This window comes from Amborella trichopoda, chromosome 2 (genome assembly GCF_054954075.1).
Source record: "Amborella trichopoda isolate Santa Cruz 75 chromosome 2, AtrichopodaSantaCruz75HAP2 v2.0, whole genome shotgun sequence".
Lineage (NCBI taxonomy): Eukaryota > Viridiplantae > Streptophyta > Magnoliopsida > Amborellales > Amborellaceae > Amborella > Amborella trichopoda.
In genome coordinates, this window is record NC_142337.1 from 11,165,900 (window position 1) to 11,187,706 (window position 21,807).

Sequence of the window (21,807 nt, forward strand, 5' to 3'; positions counted from 1 at the left end):
TAAAAGGCTGTTTTGATCATCTCTCCATTGAGATGCATGAACATGGAAGGGGGGGGGGGCAGGGGGGTGGGGGTGGAAGACTTCGATTCCCAAAAATAATGCAACTTGTAACACATTATTTGAACCATCCCTTTTCAAGATTTTCATGTGTTTATAGATCCACTTGATTAAAACCATTTTTGGAATCTAAAATTTTAGAATTAGAGATAAAAATGGATTCTCGAGCCATCGTTCAAATTTTTACACCAAAATTAGATCTTATGATAAAATTTGGTGGTGCACCTTAGTTTAGTTGTTTAAGGTTGCAACCTTATGCAAACCACACCTTTTAATATTTTTCTACAAATCCGATTTATCTAAAATTTGGGGCATATACATCTAACCATTTCACACAATTTGGGGGGGGAAGGGGTTAGAAGACTTCGATTCCCAAAAATAATGCATCTTGTAACACAATATTTGAACCATCCCTTTTCAAGATTTTCATGTGTTTATAGATCTACTTGATTAAAACCATTTTTGGAATCTAAAATTTTAGAATTAGAGATAAAATTGGATTCTCGAGCCATCGTACGAATTTTTACACCAAAATTAGATCTTATGATAAAATTTGGTGGGGCACCTTAGTTTGGCTGTTTAAGGTTGCAACCTTATGCAAACCACACCTTTTTAATATTTTTCTACAAATCCGATTTATCTAAAATTTGGGGCATATACATCTAACCATCTCACACAAAAATAAACTATTAAAATCAAATGGCAAAAATACCCCTGAAATATTCATAGGGATCAGTTTTATTTTTAAATTGAATTATTTATTATATTTTACTTAGGTATGCCTCACTAAGACACACAAAAATTTAAGGTTAACCCGATTCGTAACCTATCAGATCATCATGACCGTCTAATGGACTTTAGACAGTGATGAGCAATGAGTGAGACTAGAGAAGTTCACTCATGAGTGTTTTTAAGTATTTTATATATATATATATATATATATATATATATATATATGTATAGAACTTGTATTACAAATTATAATTGGAATCATTATCAAAAAATGGCAACCTACAAGGCTAGTTGCTCAATACATGCATACCCAAAATAGGGACCATATATAGGGTTGTGATGCAGTTCAAAATACTACTCTTGAGTATCTAGATAAAACAGACAAGCTTAAAGTTTACAAGAGAGATCATATATGGGTAAAATAGTCACTGAGTTTATCCTTTTGTCTTTTATTTATTTCTTAAGCCACATAAGTAGTACGTCTTTGGATTCACTTAAAGCCTTTTATAACGAATGCCCTTGATTAGATTAAATGGATGGCTATGATTAAGTCTTGTTTAGGGTTTTCTTATGTGAGGGATGTACTCAAGCATAATGAAGCATCTTGTTATCGACTTTATTCAAAACCCTCGAGCAACTAGTGCTCCTTTTATCTTTGTGTTTTGCATCTCTTTCTAATTTTGGATCTTCCCTATCTTGGTCTAAGAAGGGTGAGGACCTTAAACTTTCCCTTAACCCATCCCAAGCCCGGGTAAAGGGGGTGGGTTGTGTTAAGTAGGCAGCCAACATAATACTTCGTCAGAACTTCTCATGAATTCGGAATATAAGATGTCTCTTTTAATAGGGCAGAAAGGTGGAGCAGGAGTCATGTAGCCGACCCCAATTAGTTGGGAAAAAGCTTTGACAATGATGATGATGATGTTGGATCTTCCCTATCGTCTTCTTTGCTAAACCCTAGCTCCAAGCTACTAGGTTTGCGCTAGGTTGGCAATGGACTAGGTGTGCCCCCCCCCCCCCCCAATTTGGCTTGGCTCAAAAAAAAACTAGGGCCTAGACTACAAAATGTGGCCCAAGCGCCAAGCCACCAGAGCCAGAGGGCTGGCCAGGGCCAGGACCAGGACCAGGGTGGGCCTCATCCAACATGACTTGGCCCTATTTTTTCCCTTATTTTTATTTTATTTTCATTCGACTCTCTAGTAGGCTCGAACCGGATAAGTCCAAGGCCGGATCTGGGCAAGGACCCCTTTGGCCCAGTTTGGGCTAAGCTAAGCCCTAGCTGACTCTATAAACAACTGGACCGGGCTTGTGCTCGGGCTTGGGCCAGGGCTAGGTCAGCGCACGCCTGGCCTGTTGCAAGCCCTAACTTTAGAATGGATGTCAATATAATAAACAAAAGGGAAATTTATCAAAATACCAATAGGAAAGAAACTATCGAACATTTTACCCATTTGCAAACTATTCCAGCTCATAATCATGTGTTTTTCTATGGATATTTTGAAATTAAAGAAAAAGAAATAGGTAGAATGTTAAATGGTTTGTCTCTCATGGGTATTTGGAAAATTTTCCCTAAACAAAAAGATGGGATGTACAAGGCGGAAAATAAATTCTCCAGATGCTCTATCATATTTCAATGTTCAAGATGCCTATGGCGGTCCAAGACAAAATGAATTGCATGACAGGGGTAGATTCTTTAGAGAAGATCAAACAAGCATAAATACCATTTCGTTGCACGGCCCTCAGTCGGTCTTAGAAGGCTTGAAGGTTGGAGAAGTACAACAAGGCTTAGGCATTGAACACTGTTGGAGCAAGGTTTTAGGTCCATGTAAAGGAATTCTCCCCACTCTAGACAAATTTTCGAACTTGGGTGTTTTCTTCGCGTGAAACAGATTGCTAATGGAAAACTATTTACATATGCAAACAGTTCACACGAAGGAGTTTCTCAAGCCTATTGTATCCCACATTTGGTCAACATGTGCGGAAAACTTTGTGTAATCAATTTCGTACGTTTGACTGCGAGAGAGAAGAGAAGAGAGATACATGGGAGAGTGTATGGCTGGCAACTGGTCAGGCCCGACCCTAGCCTCCATAGGGCCAGCCTAAGTCATACAAGCCCGACCTAGCCCTAGGTAACTATAACAAAAGAAAAACCAAAAGAATCGAATAAGGACAAGGGGCATGGATGGACCGAACTTCACCGGCCTATCATGGCCATGGCCTAGGTCCAAATCAGCCCACCCTCGGGCCAAATTTTGTGCTCCTAGCCCTAACTTTTCAAGGTCGGTCTGGCTCAAGCCTACTGGTTCATTACTAGTTCTAGGGGAGCGTTGAGCAAGGGTTTAGAGATCAGAGAGAGAGAGAGACATTGTTTGCATGTAAGGCCCGGCCCAGCCTAGTTGTCCTGGCATTTAAAAACAAGGATCTGAGCCAAAAAAAGTGACCCGAGAGCTGGGCCGGGCTGAGCCTAGGCCAAGGTCCCTTCGGCCAAGTGGGGGCCAGCCCTATACGAACCCAGGCCCAAGCCAGCCCATTGCTAGCACTACTTATGTGAAGGTGAGAGAGAGAGGCGAGGGTCATGTTCAGGCAGACCTGTCAAATATTTGAGGGGATATTAATGTCAAAAATTGGGTCTGCTACGAATTGGTTTCACAAAAAGTTGCCACAACTATTGTGGCGAGGAGTTGTATTCATATGGAACATGCTACTCTGTGCTAAAACTTTTCATATGTGATGTGTTTTTGGGTATTTTGTGCAAACCAAACATGTGTAATGTAGGCTTCATCTGAAAACAGTTACATGGTGACTGCTTTCACACAAACCAAACACACGCTTCTGCTTTCACACAACCCAAATATACCCTTAATGAGATCCTATGTCAGAAAAGGAACGTATATTAGATGTTCGAAAGATCTTTTTCTGATTGGGTAGGTCCTTCTAGCAAACTCTTCTCCAAAACTTTTTGCCATCGAAGAAGAACCCAAATCCTATATTACTAATATGTATGAAGGGGCTTCCAAGGAATCTCAAAGACCATGCGGCCCAAAACTACTAAAAATCACATCATTTGGTACCCTCACAGTAAAGGAGTTTTAACAGTATTTGGGATCCAAACATACAGCAAAACATTGTGTCATGGGCTTTTAAAGGCGCCACCTCGTGCCTAAGCCTTTGCTCCGCTTGCCATTCTTGACATGCAGCTTACCATAGATCATATGCAACATAGGGGTTTACAAATCCCTAGAACATGTATCATGTGCCAAACCCACAAAGAAATGGTTGATCACCTCCTCCTACTTTATGATACTGTAAGGGAGGTTAAGGCACAATTTTTGGAACTCTTTGCGCTCTCTTGGATAACACTGGATACTGTAGATGCCCTATTCAAAGAATGGGTTTTCCAACCCTTTCCTTTAAGATAACAAATTCCATGGAGACTATGCATGGCTGCTATTTGTTGGACTTTGTGAACAGATAGAAACAAAAGGAAAATTGAAAGTAGTACCTCAACACCTCTAAGATCGTAGAATGTACAACAGCTCAACGCATAACATGGACACTCACCAGAAAGGAATCATGAGGTATCTCAACATCATACCTTACAAACCAGTGGCACTCCCTGATTTGAATTATAAGAACAAGACAAACTAGAACAAGCGATTGGGTACCCTCTCAAAAAGCTATCACCAGACTTAATTTTGATGGTCGCTCAACAAGAAACCCAGGCCATCCTAGTATTGGTAGAGTATTTTGAAACCATATGGGAGAGTCTACAATCACATGCTAAGGATTACTGAATCGACTGACTCCAATGAAAGTAACATCATCATATTGCTCTTATCCAAGGTGACAAGAAATCATTGGGGAGGTTGACAGCCAATGTTATCTCATGGCAAGGGAAGAAACACCGATCTTGTTGGGATGGCTCACTACTTTGAGGAATAGTTTGACAGATGTATAAGCTTACAAGCAACGTTCTAGCATAACTGGAGAGAAGTAAAAGAGAGAATCTATAGGCTAGAAATGTTTAAAACGCATTTGCCCTTATAGTTTCAGGGTTTTTATTGATCATGTTGCTCCGAGCTTTGTCTTGACAATGACAACATTTTTGTACATGTCAGTTTTTTATTTTGCAATAGAGTTAAACTATCAATCAAAAATATGCAATAGCACTACCTTCTCTCTCTATATCATACAAAACCCCACTTTCTCTCACAATCTCCCCTACCTCCTCTCTTTACATCATATAAAACCCCACTTTCTCTCACAATCTCCCCCTACCTTCTCTCTCTATATCATATAAAACCCCACTTTCTCTCACAATCTCACAACTAGCAAAGCTTGTGAGAAATTTCCTAACTGCAAATAGTTGTTTTACGTCATTCTAAACAAATCCTTGAACTTTTTTAACTGCCCAAATGATGATATTGCTATTAGCTGTCATGCATTTTACATGTTTGCATACACCCATAGGTTCCTTCAGATATTCACTATCACAATTTAGAATATTGTTGCGAGGTTCACTACTTTGATGAATGTTTTGACAGATCTATACGCTTACAAGAAACCTTTGAGCGTAACAGGAGAGAAACAAAAGAGGGAATCTATAGGCTAGAATTGTTCGCAACGCATTTTCCCTTAGGTGCGGTTTGGATACCTGGAAATATAGTCTGTGAAATATATTACGTGGGTAATACATTACCTACAAATGGATTGTCACTGTTTGAGCAGTATTTAGATGCAACTTGAGAAATACATTGCTATTGTCTGGCTATCTGAAAGAAATATCTAACATGATTAGACTTTAGTTTCAACATGATAAGTCATTGGAATAATATGATTGGAATAACATGATTTTATTGTGATAAACCTTATTTTTATTTATTTTGTATAGAAGCCTTTCAAATGCCTCTATATATAATTTCAAATAAACAATAAATTTATGATACCAAAATCAAAATCTTTATGACACAAGTTAAAAAATGGGAAGAAGTTTGATTAGTAAACTAGAAGTTTTGGTAATTGCAGTATAAAATTTTGAAGCATTGGAGGAGACTAAAGAGGTTATCTTATTTCAATTGAGCTTTTACTAATCTCTTATGAGGATTATGTTGTGTGAAATTTTTTATTATGATTGTGTTGCGTAATTTCTCATCGATTACAAATTTTTTTTTTTTTTTATACGAGAGCTGATGGTGGGCTACAACCCAAATTTGGGATAGAGGGACCTAGAAAAAATTTTATTATGATTGCAGTAGAAAATTGTCCCTCATCAAAGTCTACAACTATTCAAATCAATTTAGATTTCGCCTAAGTTTCACTTACCAAATATTAAAAAATTTTGTTTTCATATGAGAGTCAGATGAGGGCAACAACCCAAATTGGGGATAGAGGGATGCAGAAATTTTTTATTATGATTGCAGTAGAAAATTGTCCTCGTACATATGTTCAAATCAATTTAGATTCCCCTTTTCATATCCCCTACTTTCACTTTCTACTTACTTTAATAATTATACAATACAACGTATACTTGAGAGAGAGAAATGTTATTTTAAGTAGGGATAGGGCAAAGAGACGCACGCGAAAGATTTCCAAAGATTATCCATCAACCTCGTAATAGATTTTTCACTCCTTACCGCGCGCAAAGGATTTTCTAAATCTCGGGTAATCTCGCGTAATGTCTTTTCATTTCCTTACTATTAAAGTGTACCCGAACAGTGTAAATGTCACATTTCTTTATAATCTATTGTCACGTAATAGATTTCCACATACCCAAATGGCCCATTATAGTTTCGATTTTTTCATACATTATGTTGTTCCGATCTTGGTTTTGACAATGACAACATTTTTGTACATGTCAATTTTTTATTTTGCAATAGAGTTAAAATATCAATTAAAAATATGCAAGAGCTCTACCTTCTCTCTAAATATATCATATAAAACCCCATTTTGTTTCCCAATCTCCCCTTACCTCCTCTCTCTATATCATATAGAACCCCACTTTGTCCCACAATCTCCCCCTACCTTCTCTGTCTATCTCATATAAACCACTATCTCTGACAATCTGACAAATAACAAAGCTTCTGAGAAATTTACTTACTGCACATAGTCGTTCTACGTCAGTCTAAACAAATCCTTGACCGTTTTGAACTGACCACATGCTGATATTCTTACTAGTTGTCATGCATTTTACATGTTTACGTTCCTTCAGATATTCACTATCACAATTTAGAGAAACAAGTTGAAGGCTATTTGTTATTCTTTGAAATTCAAGGAAATTAGAAATTTACCTCTCCTTGTTGCATTTTAGCAACATCAAACAGGTGAACCAATACATTCCTTTATTTATTTAATGTTGCAGACACCCAGTACACAATATAAAGTAGAATCTCATAGATCTCATCAAATTCCAAAGAAAAAAAAAAAACATAAGTTCCATAATCTGCAAATCCATCAAAGAACTTAATTTGATAGTGGAATCTAATCTTACACCACAAAAAATATTTAAACATCCTTTATTCATGCATAAAAAATATAATGAATTCCTAAAACTCTTACACAAACACGCATGCACTTCAAAAGGTAAAACTTCAGGAAGAAAATTACTCCCAAGTGAATACATTAGAAACAATGCACAAAAGAAGAAGGTGATGAAGAAGAAAACCATAATAATAAGAAATCTAAATCAAATCAATGAAATCCAACAATCAAGTAGAAGTCAATTGATGCATAATAAATTCCTATAGAATGACTGAAAAAATCCCCAACAATCAAGTAAAAAGCAAGAGAGAGATGAAAATCATGACAAAGCAGGGAGATTCGAAACATGGTGCAATTCAATAGGCAAAAGAAAGAAATAAACTTATACGAGCAAAGCAAAGAGAGAAAACAAGAACGAAAAAGAGATCAGATAACCTACCGAGAGTCTTGTAGCTTAGCAGTGGACTTTTTCTCGACGCCAAGGACAATGTTGTCGGTGCCCCTAACACCTACCACAGCGTTTCCCTTGCGGACAGCTTCTAGGGCATACTCCACCTGAAACAGATGCCCATCCGGGGAGAATACAGTGATCGCACGATCATATCTAGCCATACTTCCTCTTTCTTTCTCTCTCTATCACTCTCTGGAGAAATTAAAAAAAAAAAATTATTAACCCTTAAATTTCTTTTTTCAAGAAAAAAAAAATACCCAATATTATTTTGTAAGGAAAAGTATACAAATAGGCATTTATCTTTTGTACAAGAAGGTCACAATCATTCTTAACCCTTAAATTTCAAAATAGGTGATTGTAAGAGTGTCAGTGAACAGGCACAAAGTTCCCAAAAAATTCTTAGACTTCATAGCTTGCCCCAATCCACCCAATTTGACACCTAATAAGTGGGAATAGGTGTGACCTTGTAATAAAAATAAATGATCTCCTTGTAGATCATCTCTATTTTTAAAATGGGATTGTACGACCATTTATCTTTGTTTCAAGGTCATAATTACTACTAGCCATTGTCAAATTGGATGGCTTGAGATATGTCACAAAGTCCAATACTTTTTCTAAAACTTCTTTTTTTTATACTTTAGTGGGGATGACGAGCCCCTACCCGTTTTTTGAAATCGTTATATATTTTTTAATGCGTTAGGTGAGAATGGAAGCCTAAATCTTAGCTGGGGCACAAGTGGTGCTACCACCAACCCAACGCAACCCAACCCCATTCTCAGTTTTTTAAAACTTTGAGTCTAATTAATGACACACTTATGGCCAACCATTTTAAAATTTGACAGACCGAATGGGTTGTGACCTACTTGTACTAGCAATACTAGTGTTATGCACGTGATCTGATATACTTATAATTGAATAATTTTTCATTTTGAAATCACATTTTCAAGAAGGCATCATTCGATTATTAATTGTTTTTAATATAATCAAAATGATTAATTATTATTTTGTTAACTATTTTTGACAAATATTATTAATTGATATAAAAAATAAAAATTCCATTATTTATCACTAGATTTATATATTTATCACATACTATTATAATAGAATAAGCAATATTTACTTGAAATATTGATAATTAATTGATTTATATAATTATCTTGAATAGTTTATTATTATTGATGAGTGATACTACCAATTAATTGAGAAAAGGCTTACATGATGACCAGGATTCGTGTAGCCGACCCCAACTGAGTTGAGAAAAAGCTTAAATGATGATGATGATGATTATATAACTATAATAAATTAGAATAAGAAAAACATACTGCACATTTATGATAGCGATAAAAGTCCGTTCCAAAAAAAAAGAAACAAACAGGTTATATGTAATAATAGTTTTACCATTAATATCAAAACGAAATTTATGTTATACATAAAAAATTCCATCAAAAATAAATAAAATCCAAAATAACTATTGAATTCATAATTTGATGGGTTAAATTAAATAAAAGAAATAAATAGTAAATACTTACATGTGAATTTACAAAAATGAGACTTAAAAAAAAAAACAAGAGTTATACTTGATGTTTCATCTACAATTCACATTAGCAAATAATAGAAATATCATAATAAATGAAAGAAAAATCCTTAATTTTTTACTATAATAATTCAAAGGAACGCCCTGAATTTTTATTAAAATTTAATAGCCTGGTAGATAGGGATCTGAGCCACCAACCCAATAAAAAAACATACACATATAATTATATTGATGATAATTTATCCCTCTCACTCAAATTACTATTCCCATTTCTAGTTGTAATGGGAAATATGTGAGTTAAGGAAAGGAATATGTGCTAATCTCACCCCTAAATCTCTGCTTCACTCACTCTTTCCTATCTCCCGCAATCCCTTTTTCCTTAAATCTTTCCCTCTCTTATTCTTGAAATTAGGTTTTGATCAATATATATAAATTTGTATCACTCTTTTATTTATAATAAGGTTAATGCTTTTTGAATATGCCTCAATGGATTAATATTGGGAAAATTATAGATACCCCTAATTTTTGGTATTGTAGAGTGCTCAAAAAACCAAAGCCCCATTTGGTTAAAATTGCAACATCTATGCTGTACTGTACTGGTTTATTCTAGTCTACCCTAACAGAAACAGTATGGAGAAAAGCCATATCCTAAATTTAGAAGGTAAAAACAATGATGAGATCTGCAGTGAATCCGGACTATTCCATCCGAGTAGATTCTGCTATTTATAGCATATGTATTTGATGCATTCGAGGAACCTTGCTCAAAGACGTAAGAAGAAAAAGGGAACCTCAGTAACCAGATAAGAATTAGGGCTTGCAATAGAAGCAGCAAGAACTAATAGAAATGCTCAACTACTATGCCACTAGCACAGAAGAAGTAATGATCAAATCTGGAAGTTACATACTGATTTGGAAAGACACTGAACCAGATCAAATCAGCTATTGAATAGCTAAGATGATGAACAATTTCCAATAGGTGTAACTTTCAGACGATGGCTTTGAAATAAGGGTTTTTATGTATGCCATCAAAAACTTTTCAGAAAATTGGAATACTCTTTCAAAAAAGAACCAAATTAAGACCAAGTGACATTTTTTAGCATTACATACAAAAAATTAAAAAAAGCAGAATCAAGCAAAGAAGCATAGAAACGAAGAACTAATATTGGACCTTCATTTCCTATTCAAACCAGACAACCGTAGTGACTTAGAATCAAGCGAAAAGACAACTCAGTCAAAACTTTTAGGCTCGTCTATACGCTCCCCAAACCATGCATTGACACTATCAAGACCGCATTTGGGTCATGGCACATTCATTGTTGGAGCAGTACCTTTGGGGGGCCATTTAATAACCCAAGTAGGTGTCCACCCACCCACAAAATGCCGCTACTTTGTGAATTGTGATTGAGATGAAAACTAACAATAACAATGGGCATCCACCTCACAAATTTGCAGCTTCTATTAGTATGCCAATCACATGTTGATCAAAACATGATTCAAACTGAGGTTCAATCTCTTAGCATTACAAGTCACAAGCATACACCAACAGAAAAGCAACATTGACAAAAAGTAGCAACCTAGAGTTAAGGGAAAGAGCAACAAACATAACAGTGATAGGTGAACATTAAGAGAAGTGAATAAGGCAACAAGGATAAGCAATCCCATGCAACAAGCAGCAAAGCTTAAGCACGACTGAGTGTGCAAGAATTGTCAATATAGGCCTGAGGATAGCAGAAAAGGAAGCTTCAAGGGTGCACATTGCACACAAGCATGCGTATAGTAGCAAAATTCAAGGGTGCACATTGCACAGAAGCATGCGTATAGTAGCGAAATTTTTGGAAGTAGCAATATTCATAGAGCATTCGGACCAATGCCAAAGAATCCAATGTCAACTCCGAAACCATCCCCAGTAACTCCTAAACAGATAACCATTCAAACCATACAACTCTCAACGCATGTGAAATAGGAGGAAATTAAAAAAAAAAAAATTTCCAGTGCACTACATTCAGAAACAGAGACAGACAATGTTAAGAATCAAACTAAAAGCTCAAAAAGCTTCATCATGAGATTTTTTTTTTTTTTTTTTTTTTTTTTTTTGATACAAAGCTAAAAGTTTCACCAACCTGAATGCCTATCAGCAGTCGGAAAGGAAAACAAGGGAAAAGAAAAACCCCATCACTCCATCATTTCCATCTCTCCCACAGCCTTAATCTTCTCTATCATATCATTTGCCTCCTCCTTCGTACACCCTTGTTTCAGAAGAACAGGAGCCTTCTCAACTATTTCCCTGGCCTCCTTTAAGCCTAAATTAGTAAAAGCCCTAACCTCCTTGATCACCTTTATCTTGGATGAAGCATCAAATTTTCCAAGCTTAACATCAAGTGCAGTCTTCTCAACCTTCTTCTCCTCCACCTTTGCAGCTGAACCAGAAGCAGCAGGACTTGAAACCATGGCATCATAAGAAAGCTCTTGAATTTTAGGTGCCCTAAGCTTCTCCCTACGATAAGGGCCAACTTGCCTGAGCTCGTCAGGAGAGAAACTAGCGATTCGATCAGCTAAACTGATGACTTTATCGGAGGGAGGAGGTCTAGGCCCAAAGGGATCGTAGAAAGGGGGAAGCTTGTATTTCTTCGGCTTTGGCTTGGAAATAGGCCCTATTGTAGAGAGAGGGGATCTCCGATGATTGGGCTTTGGCCTGGCCTCTGCTCTAGAAAATGGCGAGAGAAAGTTGCAAAGGAAACCCTAGAGTGGAGCAATTGGAGCCTCATGGTGGAGATAGGGCAAATGATTCCAATTAAAAGGGATGGGATTAGAGAGTGATGAGAAGGGATGAAATGGCATGCAAATGCAGTGGAGGAATGCCAGAGTTGGCTTGAGAACACTAAAAAGGAGGAGGAGAAGGCTAGACAAGTTAAAAAACAGCAGTCGATGCAGGGCTAGGGTTTGGCCCAACTGGTTCGAGCACACAGCGATACGGAGAAATACAAACCAGGAAAACCACGAGGAATACCCAAAGTTCGGACGAATCCGTTTTAAAAACTCGGACAGGTGCGTACCAGTCTACAACTATTAAGTATGAATATGCCGAACCGGTCACTTCATCTCTAAGGGCATGTTTGATAACCGAAAGCAAGTTCATGAACTGTAAATTGGAAGTTTCTGAATAACCGTAAATTAGGGGCCCATTTGATAACTGGAAGCAAGTTCATGAACTGTAAATTGGAAGTTCTTGAAGAACTGTAAATTAGAAGTTACTTAAGAAGCTCCTGGTTTCTGTGTTTGATAACCTCCCTGGGAAGTTAAGAAGTTCCTGGCTTCTGTGTTTGATAACCTCCTGGGAAGTTAAGAAGTTTCTGGTTTGGTCCCAACCAATTATATTCATGAACCCATAAGCACTATTCATTAAAAATAGAAAGGTAACAAAAAGAGCATGATAGCTACAGCATTCATAATTGGAGCTAAGTAAAACTGAACAAACCCAAAAATAAAAAATAAAAAAAAGGTAAGTAAGATTATTCTCAATTCCAGTAAAATTCAGCATTTTATTCTCAAACCCACATCATAGTTGTGTTTCATAGAAAAAATATATCAGAGTTCATGAACCCACATCGTAGCTGTATATCAAAGCAATTTCAAAAAAAATATAGCAAAGCAACTTCAATAAATACTTGGAACAAACGAAACCATTGAGTGAAGAACACATTCAAGACTGAAAACAAGCAAGCTAGTAAGCAATAGCAACTAAACTTCACAGGTTTTCAGAAAATCATGAATTGTGACTAATGAGAATCATGAATTGTGACTAATGAGAATCAAAAGATAACTATGGGAGAGAATCGATAATTGTGAACAAAGTACCACAATGAATTTAAGTAATCATTGGAAGCTCAAAGTACAATCTAGTAACCAAGTTCTACAACAACGAGAATGCAAAACTGTTTAGCATTTGACCACAATTCAAAGATCAAAATGAGAATGCATTGACCACAATTCAACATGCTGAACTGTTTAGCATTTAGCATACAAAAGGTTCCCAAGGATGCAAAAAAGACAATGTTGGAAATGTACATGCTCAACCAGAAATATAACCACCCTGTACTATTGAACCATAAATAAAGCATAACAAAAGAGAGCATAATATTCTCAATAACTCAGCAATAATTTTCTAAAGGGCATTGAAAAGGTTAATGGATAAATTGAATTGTCATCCAAACAACATTCGAGCAATTTCTCAAATAAGGATGTGACATGGATTAGTTAAAATGAAATACAGAAAAAAATGACAAACAACATTTTAATTAGCCATGACAGTAAAGTTGATCACTTCAGAAATCAGTGTTCAATAAGAGCACTGAAACAAAATCCTCATTTATTATGAAACCGAAACCACCTTCCAATTTCCAAATTGGACTATGACTATTCCCAGAAACTAAAGTTTCTCGACAGAAGTCCTACAAAACTAAAACCACTAACACTCATTTGATGCGAATAATCTCTGAAAAATAGCATATGGGTGTCAAATTTCTTCTCTCTCTTGGTGTCATGGCATGGACAATAGTCCCTGTGCTTGGTATCACAGCACTCGAAGAAGTTGGGGATGGTGGTCTCATAGTCTGATATGTTTGGGAATGAAGGATCAGAGTGGTGGTGTTCAAAGTCCATAAAGGGTCCAGATTGGTGAAGAGTAAGGAGATCCAACTTTACCCCATTACCAAAACAATCTGCAGTTGAATTGGAGAATGAGTTTAGGAGAAGAGAATATGGTTTTTTGTGGAGATTTGAACCAAGCAAGTAGGAGAAGAGGTAGAGGAGAGAGATACAGGAAAATATGAATTACCCAAGCTAATCAAAACTACTTTTTTGACGGACTACCCGTGGTAATCTGAAAATCTGAACCCAGTAAGTCTTTTTTTTTTCTAATCCTCTTTTTCAATAAACTATTTTTGGAGTGGCTTCTCTAAATAATATTTGATTTGGAGCTCCAAAAGATTTAAATCTTTTGCATTTGTCCCAAATTGAGTTTGAGGGTTGAGCATTCTTGGAGCTCTAATTCAATTTTTTCAATTTTTTATGGGATTGTTTCCATAATAAAAACAATATAACAAATTTTAAGGTTTGCATGAACTAGGGTGATGCGAATGTAGCAATCTCACAGTGAATCAAGCTAATCAAAATTACAGCAGTCTGGAATGAAGTATACAGATTCCAACAAGAACTCAAACTATCAAATGATTGTCCATCCATATTCTTATCATGCAGACAACCAACAAGCTCTCTAATATCTTATCATGCACACAACCAACAAGCACTCTAATACGGATAGATTGTCAGGGAACTTGATGTCAAGCACTCAAAACAATCAGTTAACCCTGAATCTAGATTTACAACATAGAAAAATCACGAAATAAAGCTTTTGCATTACCTTCGAACTCGATTTACAACATAGAAAACTATTAAACCAATTTAATAAAACATTCAACATAGGAAATTATACAAAAATAAGTAGATTTAACCCTAGAAATGCTTTTATATGGTTTCCTCCAAAAACACCCTCAGAACAATGTTGTTAACAGAGAAATCCGAAATTAGCAAGACAAAAAGAAAAAAAAAATGCAAAATCAACAGAGAACTCACTGAATGGAGGTACTTGTTGAGGCTGCAAGGCCGCGAATAGTACTGGGCGAGAGGCTGTCTTTACTGGGAAGAGAGAGCGAGATAACGTTCGCAGTGGAGCTGCTGTTTTGCTGAGCGGCTAATTGCGAAGACAGGGATGGTGAGCGGCTAAGTAAAGAAACCACGGGGCACAATTTTATCGGGGGAAGTTTTGATATAAACTTCGTTTTCAAGTTTCGACCTTTTCGTCGGTACTTTTTTTACATCATAAGCTGGGCCGGCACTTGCTTTACATATTATGCTCGGATAGGTAAGTTTTTTATTTACCTTATCTTTCTTTCTTTTTTTTTCCTAATTTACTTTACCGTTTTTTATCAAACACGTAAGATGATCAATAATACATAAGTACTACCTTTCAAAAAGTAACTTCTTATTATCAAACACGCTTTATAAAAGTTACTTTAGAAGTTTTTGGTTTATGATAACCTCCTTGAGAAGTTAAAAAGTTTCTGATTATATATTTCATAACCTCCTTAGAACTTAAAAAATTCCTTAGAACTTAAGAAATTCCTTGTTTATGAAGTCAAAAATACCTAATGATAATCATATAAACCAATGCCAACCCAACACTACAACATTATAATCAAAATTCTAATCATGTTTTAGCATTTCTTTATTGAACTAAAAGCCCATAGTTTCCGGGACGAAGCCATTTTCGGTTATAGAATGGTCTTATATTTGTGGGTCACAGGGGTTTTGATTAAAAAAAAAAAAAAATCAAATGACGAATAAAACTAAGTAATCCATATATTTGTACAAAGGAATAAATTCTTGTAAGAAATAAAAATTATATATATATATATTAAGCAACACAAGTACAATCAAATCGTATGAATTAAACATAGCAAATTTTTATGGACGGTCGATTGGGAGTTTAATTTAAGATACTCAAGAAATTTAATAGTAAAATCCATATCATAACAACACATTCACTCAACTGATAACAGATTTTTCTTTTACTCACCGATACCACCACTTGTGCTTGTAATCCAGAGAACCTAATCAATAGAAGAAAATCCAAGTATTAAAAACTGTCCTCTCTCTCTCTCTCTCTCTCTCTCTCTCTCTCTCTCTCTCTCTCTCTCTCTCTCTCTCTCACACACACAGAGAAATGGAAAAAGAGAAAAGAAAAAAAAAGCACACCTTATCTTTAACTTCCTCACGCTTAGCTGCTCTTTTTTCTAATAGTGTTAAATTCCCTGCAAATCACCTCAATGAAAACTCATTTTTCAACCATATAAAATCACTATTTTCAAGAAAAAAAAATTCAATTCAAATGAATTAGACAAGAAAAAATCTCTTATTTATACAAAAGACTTGGAAATCGCAAATATCTCAAAAACGCCAAGAATATCTTGCACTCTCAGAGGACTTAAAAACATAAAAAGTTTAAAATATATATATATATATATATATATATATATATATAGAATAAAAAAGAAACATAAAAACATTTAAAAAAAAAGAAACAGTAGGGTACCATCAGCCTTAGCAAACTTGAAGAAGAGCCAAATGATCGTCGTTGTTACTATATATATCAAAACCAGACCCAACATGTCTTCTCTCTCTGTAATCTTTTTTCCTCTCTCTCTAGAATGAAGTCTGCAATCAATAAGAGTGAATACAAACGATTGTAATTGAATTTCTAGAGAGAAATAAAGAGAGAGAGAGAGAGAGAGATCATACCTGGGGGGGGGCACCTGCTTCTTTCTTCCTCTTCTACTACATATGAGAGAGCGAGAGACAGACACAGAGACAAATGTGCTCTTCTTAAGAGAGAGAGACAGAGAAAACAAAGAGAGTTTGTCAAAGAGAGATAGAGTTGAGAAAGTTGGGGGGCTATTTGGTTGGAGAGAGGAAGCGACTAGGGTTGTCAAGAGGAAGCGGCTATGGTTAGGTTTTTCTCCGAAATGGCGCTTTTTCACACGGGTGGGATGGCATTTTCATCGGGATGAACTTCCCCTCAAATCTTCCATTTTCAAGTTTTGTAGATTTAGTTGGAAGTTTTTTTTAAGCTTGAGAGGGGAAGTTCCACAGCAACAGTAATTTTCTATTTTAAACTTACCAGTTTTTACTAAACACAAAAGAGCTACAATAACAGGTAAGTTCATGCTTCTATGAAGTAACGTTGTGTTATCAAACACGGCCTAGGCCTGTTTGATGACCGAAAACAAGTTCATAAACTGTAAATTGGAAGTTCCTGAATAATTGTAAATTAGGGTCGTGTTTGATAACAGGAAGTTACTTCCTAGAAGTAGAAACTTACCTGTTACTATAACTCTTTTGTGTTTGCTAAAATTGGTAATTTTAAAATAGAAAGTTACTCTTACTGTGGAACTTCCCCTCTCAAGCTTAAAAAAAACTTCTGACTAAATCTACAGAACTTGAAAATAGAAGATTTGAGGGGAAGTTCATTCCGATGAAAAGGCCATCCCACCCGCATGAAAAGAAAACCCCTTTCGGAGAAAAACCTAGCTATAGCCGCTTCCTCTCGACAACCCTAATCGCTTCCTCTCCCCAACCGCCATAGACCCCCATTTTCTCAACTCTATCTCTCTCTGACAAAGCTCTTTTTGTCTTCTCTGTCTCTCTCTTTTAAGAAGAACGCATTTGTCTCTGTCTACATATTAGAGAGCGAGAGACAGACACATAGACACTGAATCAACTATTTATAATCGATAATCCACCATTTATAATCGATAATCAACCATTTATAATCGATAATCAATCATTTACAACATCATTTATAATCGATAATCGATAATCAACCATTTACAACATCATTTATAATCGATTATCAACCATTTATAAATGATAATCGATAATCATTTATAATAGATATAATCAATAATTATTTATAATCAATAATCGATAACGATATAATCAATAATTGATAATCATGGATAATCGATATTATCTATATAATCGATATTATCGATATAATCAATAATCAATAATCGATATTATCGTTATAACGATAATCAATATAATCGATTATCAATAATATAACGATAATCAATAATCGAAATTATTATTATAATCGAGATTATCATTATAATGATAATCGAGATAATTAATAACAATCAATAATATAATCGAGATAATCAATAATATAATCACTAAGATAGTCAATAATATAATCGATATAATAAATAATCAATAATCGATATAATCAATATAATCGATAAGAGTAATGATCCTATGAGACCCTCTCACGCCCATGTGTATAAGACCCTAAATGATCACCATTAAATATGGCACAGATCTCTAGAAAAATCAAGTTCCACACCCAGGTGATAACTTTTATAAAAATCTGTGTCATATTCAATAGTGATCATTTGAGGTCCTACACACATGGGTGTTGGAGGGTCTCATAGGATCATTACTCAATCGATAATGAATAATATAATCGAGATAAATCGATATAACGATTATCGATATAACAATTATAATCGATATAACGTTATAACCGATATATCGAGAAAATCAATATATATCGTTATAACAATATATCGAGATAATCGATATAATCAATCTAATCAATATCGATATTATCAATATTATCGATAATCAATAATTGATATTATCGATGTAATCAATAATCGATATAATCAATAATCGACATAATCGATAATGATTGCTAAACGATATAATCATTGATATAATCATTTATAATCATTGATAATTGAAACAATCATTGATAATCGATATAATCATTGATAATTGATAATCATTTATAATTGATAAGCGATAATCATTCATAATCGATAATCGATAATCGACCATTTACAAATGTGGAATCAAAAAATAAACATACAACATCATTTATATATTTGGATAAGATTTCTTACCTCGAAGATTTGATGAGTTGACAGAAATGAGAGAGAGAGAGAGAGAGATAGAGACCTGTGAGAGATTGAGCGGTACAAATATTGAGGTTGAGACCGTTAAAGTTTGAGAGGCCTATTACGGTAAAATCAGAACCGTAAAGGCAAAAATGGCTTTGGGTAGGGTATATAGCGTGCAAAGTATTACGGCATTTCGAGTGCCATAATAAAAATTCAATTTCTTAAAGTTAAAAGAATACCGTAAAAATAACTTTAAGTATTGGTACTTAAAGTACTGTAATATTACTTCAAGTTATTACGGTATCTGAATTACCGCATAATATGTATTACAGTAAAACAACTACCGAAGGTTATTTTCGTCAAGAAAAGCTAAAAAGAGGAAAAAAAATGTAGACGCGGTTTAACAAAGTCGGTTTTTTTTTTTCCAATTAGACAAAATTAAAGTATATTTCTGATAATTTTTCTATCTTCTTTTCTAAAACACTGGTCTCTCTCAATCATGTGACATGCTTAGGGATAATGGAAAATTTTCATTATGACCCTTCTTTCTTAAAATATGTATAAATAAATAGTCGATAAACAAATATCTTTATTCATGGAATGGTAAATGTGGAAATTTTCTTCATGCCCTTTTCTTTCTTGCTAAGCAAGTACAAATCTTTCAAATTTGAATATCTTTATACTTCCATCAAAATCCTTAAAGTTTAATGTTGAGAGAACTTCTAATTAGATAAAGATATATCTAATTAGAAATTCTCTTACCTATTTATATTTCCCTTTTTTGAGTCCACTACAGACATTATCATTAGCAAGAGAGTCTCTACCTCATCTATTTTTTTTGGACAAATAATAGAAATTAAATCAAAACTCTACAATCTCTTCATTTCAATGTCACATACCTTGCATCCTCTTTAAATATACGGTACCGTTTTATTCTTACGACACGTGTTCACCCTTTAACCCTGGCTTAATAATATAGTATAGATATAATAACTAAACTATATAATTATATTCATTTAAATATTATTGAAAAATTATATGTTAAGTAGTATTTAAATAATATTATTATTTGGGCCTAACTCGGACCTCGTTGGGTCCAAGTTTTGGGGCCGGACCAACCCTCCCGGTCCAAATTTTTAGTCTCGTATCAGGACAAGCATTAGATAGTTCAGTCCCATTGCGACTCGTAAATTGACATGAAGTTTTCTGCTGCTCATGCAGGATCACATGAAACTTTCCATTTCGGCAGCTCGTTCTCACGTATGATACTAAATACGTGACGCTATGCTTTATTCTTTCCAGGACCCGGTTGCCTATCCATTAAAAAGGGTTCACTCTGTTCTCCTAAAAAAGCAAGTAAAAACTTGTTTCCCAACTTCTTCTGCGTTTCGAGTTTCTCTCTTGTTCTTCTTGCTGCTTTCACCACCGGTTGTTCCCCTGTAGAGAGATAAATAAACAGCTAGGAAGGATTCTCTAGAAAGTGACAGAGAGAGAAAGAAAGAGGAAGTATGGCTAGATATGACCATGCAATCACTGTATTCTCCCCGGATGGGCATCTGTTTTAGGTGGAGTGTGCCCTAAAAGATGTCTGCAAGGGAAACATTATGGTAGGTGTTAGGGGCACTAACACCATTATCCTTGGCGTCGAGAAAAATTCCACCGCTAAGCTACAAGACTCTCGGTAGGTTATCTGATATCTTTTTCGTTCTTGTTTTGTCTCTTTTGCTTTGCTCATGTACGTGTATTTCTTTCTTTTGCCTATTGAATTGCACCATATTTCGAATCTCCCTGCTTTGTCATGATTTTCATCTCTCTCTTACTTTTTACTTGATTGTTGAGGATTTTTCAACCATTTTATAGGAATTTATTATGCATCAATTGACTTCTACTTGATTGTTGGATTCCATTGCTTTGATTTTGATTTCTTATTATTATGGTTCTCTTCTTCGTCATCTTCTTCTTTTGTGCTGCATTGTTTCTAATGTATTCAGTTAGGAGTAATTTCCTTCCTCAAGTTTTACCTTTTGAAGTGCATGGGTGTTTGTATAAGAGTTTTAGGAATTAATTATATTTTTCATGTATGAATATAGGATGTTTAAATTTTTTTTTTGGTGTACTATTAGATTCCACTATCAAATTAAGTTCTTTGATGGATTTACAGATTATGGAACTTTTTTTTTTTTTTCTTTGGAATTTGATGAGATATATGGGATTCTACTGTATATTGTGTACCGGATGTCTGCAACATTAAAGAAATAAATGAATGTATTGATTCAATTGTTTGATGTTGCTAAAATGCATCATGGAGAGGTAAATTTCCTATTTCCATGAATTTCAAATAATAGCAAATAGCCTTCAACTTGCTTCTCTAAATTGTGATAGTGAATATCTGAAGGAACGTAAACATGTAAAATGCATGATAGCTAGTAACAATATCAGCATGTGGCCAGTTCAAAACGGTTAAGGATTTGTTTAGAATGACGTAAAACAACTATGTGTAGTAAGTAAATTTCTCACAAGCTTTGTTATTTTTTAGATTGTCGGAGATAGAGGGCTTTTATATGAGATAGAGAGAAAAGGTAGGGGGAGATTGTAGGAGAAAGTGAGGTTTTATATAATATAGAGAGAGAAGGTAGGGTGAGATTGGGAAACAAAGTGGGGTTTTATATGATATAATTAGAGAGAAGGTAGGGCTCTTGCATATTCTTAATTGAAATTTTAACTTTATTGCAAAATAAAAAACTGACATTGTCAAAACCAAGATTGGAACAACATAATGTATGAAAAAAACGACACTATAAGGGAAAATGCATTGTGAACAATTCTAGCATATAGATTCCCTCTTTTGTTTCTCTCTTGTTACGCTCAAAGCTATCTTGTAAGTGTATAGATCTATCAAAACATTCATCAAAGTAGTAAACCATCCCAACACTATTCTAAATTGTGATAGTGAATATCTGAAGGAACCTATTGGTGTATGCAAACATGTAAAATACGTGACAGCTAATAATAATATCAATATTTGGGCAGTTAAAAAAGGT

General features: G+C 35.0%; 2 protein-coding genes across 2 annotated transcripts in view; both read right to left on the reverse strand.

Annotated features, from left to right (window-relative positions):
* Positions 1 to 15,043, reverse strand: part of LOC18447960 (proteasome subunit alpha type-7) — a 28,604-nt gene extending 13,561 nt beyond the window's left edge. The window contains exons 1-2 of the mRNA XM_006858043.4: positions 14,880 to 15,043; positions 7,703 to 7,906 (exon numbers count right to left, since the gene is read on the reverse strand). Coding sequence (XP_006858105.1) covers positions 7,703 to 7,875 — 173 coding nt within the window. The 5' untranslated portion in view covers positions 7,876 to 7,906; positions 14,880 to 15,043. The remainder of the gene's footprint in view (positions 1 to 7,702; positions 7,907 to 14,879) is intronic.
* On the reverse strand, positions 11,202 to 17,029 carry LOC18447961 (uncharacterized). The gene is made up of 3 exons (XM_020675962.2): positions 16,984 to 17,029; positions 16,062 to 16,117; positions 11,202 to 11,987 (listed from the first exon to the last, which is right to left on the reverse strand). The coding sequence occupies exons 1-3, from the start codon at positions 17,027 to 17,029 to the stop codon at positions 11,421 to 11,423; spliced, it is 669 nt and encodes a 222-aa protein (XP_020531621.2). The 3' UTR covers positions 11,202 to 11,420.
* Between the last annotated feature and the right edge of the window lie 4,778 nt (positions 17,030 to 21,807).